Source organism: Vidua chalybeata, chromosome Z, assembly GCF_026979565.1.
Source record: "Vidua chalybeata isolate OUT-0048 chromosome Z, bVidCha1 merged haplotype, whole genome shotgun sequence".
NCBI lineage: Eukaryota > Metazoa > Chordata > Aves > Passeriformes > Viduidae > Vidua > Vidua chalybeata.
Window position 1 is genome coordinate 47,711,873 of NC_071570.1, and position 6,883 is coordinate 47,718,755.

The 6,883-nt window shown below is 37.3% G+C and overlaps 1 protein-coding gene across 3 annotated transcripts in view; it reads left to right on the top strand.

Annotated features, from left to right (window-relative positions):
* Positions 1 to 5,942, top strand: part of TDRD7 (tudor domain containing 7) — a 47,211-nt gene extending 41,269 nt beyond the window's left edge. For 2 of the 3 annotated variants that reach the window (XM_053931807.1, XM_053931808.1), the window contains exons 12-17: positions 157 to 240; positions 403 to 537; positions 858 to 968; positions 2,407 to 2,897; positions 3,209 to 3,369; positions 5,470 to 5,942. In XM_053931807.1, the coding sequence (XP_053787782.1) occupies positions 157 to 240; positions 403 to 537; positions 858 to 968; positions 2,407 to 2,897; positions 3,209 to 3,369; positions 5,470 to 5,690 (1,203 nt within the window). In that variant the 3' untranslated portion in view covers positions 5,691 to 5,942. The remainder of the gene's footprint in view (positions 1 to 156; positions 241 to 402; positions 538 to 857; positions 969 to 2,406; positions 2,898 to 3,208; positions 3,370 to 5,469) is intronic. The other variant, XM_053931809.1, reaches the window with a different exon arrangement.
* The last annotated feature ends 941 nt before the right edge of the window (positions 5,943 to 6,883 follow it).

A 6,883-nucleotide genomic window follows, 5' to 3' on the forward strand; every position in this document is an offset into this window, starting at 1 on the left:
AGCAATGTGATAGGAAGTGTTTCTAAAGCTGGAAAGATACTTTTTATTTGAAACAGAGCTTTTGCTTCTCAGTACTGTTTATGCTTTTGAAATGGTTAGTTGAGTGCCAGATAGTAATTGCTCTGTGCTTTTTGACTTCTGTTTTTATATTTGCAGCAGACATCTGAGTTCAGTGTATTGGTACCTTTCTGTGGCAAAATCTGCTTGTTTCCTTCCAAAGGAAAATGGGCACGTGTAGAGGTAAGAAGTATTCAAAAAGCAGCTAGAATTTGCCCACATAGAAATGCCCCTTCTTTTTGTTCAACTCACTCTGAATGTTTAGTTTCCATGAAATATTTTATAATGTGTTTGTCACTGTTGGGTTTTTAACCTCAAAATTATGCTCTTGCTTTCTTCTTTCAGATAAAAATTATTCACACTAGACAGGCACTTGAAGTGCAGTTTATGGATAGTGGAACAGTTGCAACTGTAAAAGTATCTGAGCTCAAAGAAATCCCACCACAATTCCTGAGAGAAGTAATTGCAATACCTCCGCAGGTATAAAGACATATTAAAGTTAACCTGTATTCGATCTCTTGGCAGTGTTTATAGTGCTGCTGCTTCAAGGTTTATGTACTGAAATTCTGTTTTGTTTCACAGCATTCAACATTGCAGTGTATTTTATTGTGTATCTTCACCTGAAATAAGTCACAATGTAGTCCTCTGAGTTGGTGGATGTTGTGTATGTGTCATGGTACTGGATTTGCTCTTTCTCTTTCTGTTTGTCATACATGATTGACTCTGTCAGTATTATTCTCTGAATTGGACCAGCTTTCATATTAATAAATTATACTTTGTATATTTAATTCTGTTCTTAGGCTTTGAAGTGCTGTCTGGCAGATTTGCCTCCTAACACTGGCATGTGGACTCCAGATGCTGTACTGTGGCTGAGAGATGCTGTAATAAATTGTCCTGAATTTAGCATGAAGGTAAGTAGTCAAAATGCCTATGAGACCTGAAATCACATAGGCACGTGGAAAGAGCATTGGAAGAACAACTTCAAAAGCTTAACAACTCATCAAATCAGTTTTTGTTGCAGAAGTGTAGAAGCTTGTAACCAGCTAAAGGACATAAATTCTATTCAAAGCTCTTTTCTTAGCAAATTTGTTATAAAACTTACTTGCTTAGGCCTGTTAGAATCTTCTCTTTCCCCCTCTGCTGTGAATTTAGCAATTTTCACAGCAGTTGTTCACATTTTGCTGTCCAAGTCCAAATATGCAGCTAGAGTTATTTTGCCACTGATAAGAAAGAAATGCAGTTGTCATGTTTCAGCACATAAAATACGCAACTTCTGAGTTAATCTTAAATTACTTTTATGCCTCTTGTGAGCAAAGCTTTTTCTCCTTCTAGTCTTTGAAAGCAGTTTTATTTTTTGTTTGCTTTTTCTAACTGACTTTGTTTTAGTATATGCTTTATATAGTTAGAATTTCTCTTATATTTGAGATAAAATTATTTCCATTTGCAATGTATCCTAGCTAGTTTAACTAACTGAAAATACCCTTCTAAAGGAAATCTATTATAACTACAGACTAAACAAAGATAATTTCTTCCTAACCTTTTGATTCCAGCCACTGTCAGACACTTGGAAAATGTGCTCTATAGCTTTCCATAACCTTGCTTGCTTTAGTCTAGACCTCTGTTCTGAGACTTACACCTGTTGCACCTGACTTTTCTGGAAGAGTTCTTCCAAAAGAGTTTGAATTTGGTGCTAATTTTTGCTGTATTAAATAATAGACAGCAGACGCATGCTTTAATCACAGAAAGTTTTTATTCCTGGCTAGGAACATCAACAGAAGCATCATTAAAGGAATGTTGCATACTATGTCAAATTAAAATTTAAGTGCTTTACTATTAATAATGTTAGTATATCTGATGGTAAATAGGAAATATTTTTATGTTAGTGCTTGAAAATTACATGTGAGAGAAACCTGGAAATTTTTTTCTTTTTTTTTTTTTTCATCTAATTTAGCAGGCCTCAATTCCCAAAATGACAGGAAGATAATTTAAAGGATTAGGTGTTATTATTTAATAAGTTGTTTAGATCTGGGTGGACACTGGCTACTGGCTACTGTTCTTCTGAAAACAAGAATTCTACATGCAGTACTGTGATTGAACCTGTTGGATGGAACAAAATGCAAATTTTGTGTTTGGTTTACGTTAGTGGAATTGCTGCAGGTGCTTTTTATCTTTTTATCTGCTGTGAACGGCTTATTACCTACAGCTTCTTTAATATCTTTGGGAGAACACTGAAAATGTTTCTGTGCATAAATGCAATGAACTGTTACTGCTTTAGTCTTCTGTACAAAATCAGATGTGCCTTTAATAGGCACAACTAACTGGTTGTTAAACGGTATTTTGTGTTCCAAGGTGATTAAACAGGATGCTTCAAAAGGAATTCCACACATTTACTTGTTTGCTCCAGAGAATTTCCCAGACATGGATCATAGTATCAATAGACAGATGAAAAATGCAGACTTGTGGAAGCATCAGAAAGATGTTTTCTTGAGTGTGACACCCAGTGGGACTAGCTTCACAAAAGTTGTAGGTGATGCTGTTCCAGCTCTACAGTTATCTGGTGGGAAGCTGGAGAAGAGTTTTCCTGATTCAGGCAGAGAACCCAGCAGTGCAGTGTCCACCACTGAGATGCCACCTCCTCTACCCTTGCCAAAGCCTGGTGATTTTATGGATATCTACGTCTCGGTGGCCTGCCATCCTGGTCATTTCGTTGTCCAGCCTTGGAATGAACTTAACAATCTGTATGCCCTAATGGAAGAAATGATCTTGTATTACAGCAGGGCAGAAGAGGAACTTGTGACCATTGAAAAAAATAAGCTGTATGCAGCTAAAATTGGAGATGAGTAAGTAGATACTTACTTAAAATCCTTGAAAGCAAGCTTAACTGTGCTAAGCTAGGCAAGCCTAGCTTTGCTTACTCCGCATTGTTAACAACACAGCAGATGTCCAATTATATCTGAGAGATTAAGCAAGTAAATGAGATTGCAGTCTCTTCATGCTTCCAGATTGCAGCTGGGATAGTTGACTTTTATTCAGCTAAATCCAGATTTTGGAAATCTGAGACATGTTGATGAAGGTCTTTTGGTTGTGCATTATTTTTCTGATGCTTTCAATATGAATTCAAATGGTCTGTTCTTGTTCTCCTCCCTTTTAGGTGGTACAGAGTCATAATAAAAGGGATTCTTAGAAATGGGTTTTTGTCAGTGTATGAGCTGGACTATGGCAAACATGAGTTTGTCAGCATAGGGAAAGTACAGCCGCTTCTGGATACGTTCAGAAGACTACCTTTCCAAGCTATCACAGCTCAGCTTGCAGGTAGGTATCAATCATTTGCAGTTGTTTTTGTTGAAGTCTTACATCAGTGGGCATATGAGATGAACAGAAATATAAAATGGAAAAAGTCAAAGGTTATGTAATTGGGTTTTTTCTACATGTTTATGTACCGCTGTTATTCTTTGCATAGGCCAATAATTGTGTAATTATTTTAGTTTGTTAAATTTAATGGAGCACTTTAAGGTACCGTCTTTGAGAATGAAGAATGCTGAAACTTACCCAGCAGCTGCTTCTCATGGTCATAAAATTTATCATTTAATGTGTGTGAGATCTACTTGCAAAAGACACAAGGAAATAAAAACTTAATGTTTTTTGGATCCTTTAACATAACCAATTACCAAGTATGAAAGTTAGGATGTATCTGTTGGTAAGAACCTAATGTTCTGATTATCATAGTTTATATTTAGGAACCTAGATGCTGAATTTCTAGGGATTTTTTTATGTATATATTGACCCAATTGTAATTTACAGTTCTCCTGTGTATATTTCGAATCCAGAGTTGCCTGAAATACATTGGTTTTCTCAAACAAACAAAGAACTCCATGAGGGGGCTTTCAGTAAGCTTACATATGATAATTTCCTTGAGAATGTGGTGCATAGAGAGTATATATATATCTGAGGGAATTTGAAAAATAAAACTTGATCTCCTCTTATTGTCATTTTTTTAATTTCAAAATTTTTTCTTCATTTCTGTGTTGTGTTCAGATGTATACATCTCATTTTAGTCAGCTGCTGCTTTCTGATGCTGTTTGGTTAGCACTGCTCTAGATTTCAGTCACAGAATATGCTTGTTGGAAGTGACAGGTGACAGAGTTAGTGCCCTATGCCTTCTGTGGATTTGCTTTCCTGCATAGCCTCAGTGTGACCTTGAGGGTAGCTTTAAACTAGTGATTTGTGATGGATGTGCTTCTGACAGGCTGGGGTCCTCAGCGTGCAGTGCTGTAATGTGGCTGATTTCTACCTGTGTCTGTCTTCTGGAGGATCCTGCTCAGCAAGCCTGCAAATCATCAAGTTTTCCTGCTTCACTGAGTCTCCCATGTAGCTAGCTAAATTGCCTCTGAGATGCTTCATATTGTCAAAGCAGGACAGCTGAGCCTGGTAGATCAGTAACTATTGTCCTGCTATTCTTCTACTTTTTTCTCTGGTTTTGTGTCTCATGCCTCTTAGTCGCTGATCTGTTTCCTTGTAAAATCTCATTTGCATATCATTTGCATAATGCTTTCCTAGCAATAATTACTCTTTCTTAAGTGTTGATTAACTATTGACTTTTAATTCCTTCTGGAATCTGCAGGCAGCTGTGTTCTGTGTTGTCCTGTCAGTGGCAAGCTGCTGCTAATAGTAAAAGCAAAGTATTGTTATTTTGCTGTTCTGCTTCTGTTATCCATAAAGTGGCTTTTGGGTATTCCAGCATGATATTTGAGCCCCTGTGTCTAGATGCTGTACACCAGCAGTGGTCTGGGGAACTGAATCCCAAGTCTGCAGGAACCACTTATTTCTAGGTGGATTGCAGCCATATTCAAAAGCTCGTTTAGGCTTGACTTTGTGGGATACTACTCTGAAAAAAGTAAGAGCAGTTGTGAGGCATTTAGGCATAATTTCTCTTTGTTTCTGCCTTCTGTATGTCTTGTTTGGGACTTGGTGTTTTGGCAGGTGTTTTAGTAACTGATGCTACTTTGAGACTAAGAAAATCTAAAGCAAGGCCAAGTAATGTCAGCACCCTCGGGCTGAAGATAAACAAAGTTTGTTTTGAAAGGATCTTTAGTTTCCTTTTTGTCTTGGCTGCTGATAAGCCCTGGTCGTGCAAGGCAGTTAATATCCTCTGAATTGCTCAGTGAATCAGTGCATTTGCCTTTTACTTCTGCAAACATATTTAGGCTTCAAGAAAAAATAAATGTCCTAGTCTGTGTAATAATTAAGCTTGTTTGTGTGGGAGATGAGTGAGCCTGTGTTTCTTTTCTAGATTTAAGTTGCATTCATTAGTACTTTAAAACCTCTTTTCTCAAGAATTTAACCTCACACCACTACTTTTAAACTTGTTCTAGTCTATAAATGACCTTCTGTTTTGCTTTACGTTTATCCTAGGAGTGAAAAACCAGCAGTGGTCAGAAGAGGCATCAATAGTGTTTCGGAATCTTGTAGAGAAGAAACCTTTTGTGGCACAGATACAGGCAGTTAATGACAGCACTAACTCTTGGGATCGAAAAATAGTGACTTTTCTTGTGGACACGTCTCTTCCACAAATTGATACATGGATTCATGATTTTGTGTTTCAAAGTTTTGTGGAATTTTCAAAGGGTGATTAATCATCACTTCTGCAATGTAGCAGCTTAGCAATAAAATAAGTAACAGGCTTTGAAGAGAAATATAACTATTACACGGCCTTGAAGACATAATGGGGCTAAAATTGAAAAATCTGTGTTTGCTTAACAAGTTTGGGTTCTGTTGACTTCAGTTGACTTCCTGAAAATTTTCATGTTGTTTACCATTGTAATGCTAGAATATTTGAGTTAAATTATTTTAAAAGTTAATTATCAATAAAACAATGTTCAATTGTGTTCTTGTGATCATTCCCTAATTTTGGAGGGATTTTTATCTCATAGCTATTACTCAGAGTTATTACATGGTAGTCTTTCCTGTAACAAGGGTTTTTTATTTCTGAATTTATTGTCAGAGATGTGCATTATTGTTGAGCTTTTCCCTTTTCCTTAACTTGGTAAGCTTTGAATAGTGTCTTGTTTGGCATACTGCATTTGTGGAGTGGAGCGTTCTCAGCCGCCTGTGCACTTTGTGTACTCACAGCTCTGTTTGCTATTCTTTAGCAGTGGTATCACTTTCTTGAATTCTCTGCTCCTCTCCTCAACCCACCCCTCTGACCAGCTGCTAAATTTAAAGCATTCCTTTCCCTCGTTTTTGATAGCTTGTTTTCATGTATACTTCTGAGAATCTTCAGAGGACTTCTGTTTCTTAGAGACAGGAGAGAGCAGTGTCCTATAAGCATGCAGATGGGTGCTTAAAGTCCTCTGAACACAGTATTTTCAGCCTGCTTTAGAACCTACTTTATTTTTGGTCTTCAAAATATGCAGAGGAGGTGTAGACATGATTATATTTCATAGTCTGCTGTCTCAATTTAAATTTGCTTGCCATAGTCCCTTGAGATTGTTAGACACAATATTAAAGCTTCACACAACGAATGCCAGCAATGGGATTTTTTCTGCTGTGCACAGCTGTGTAGTATTTCTAGTAGTACACAAGCCAAGCTAAGAAATTCTGCTATAATGCTGTTTGCAGGAGTACAGGAGACTGGACAGAAAGGGAAACAAGACTGAAAGGTGCTGTGCATATGTAATAGTAGGGTGGGAGAGAGAAAATGCATACAAATAGTCTGAGTAAACAAGCTGTTTCAGCATGTAGGACTTATATTTGCACTCCCTTAGTCTGGTTCTGGTGGTGGTCTGGAGAAGGTCTGGGCTAAGCAGCAAGGAGTCCTCTTGGAAGT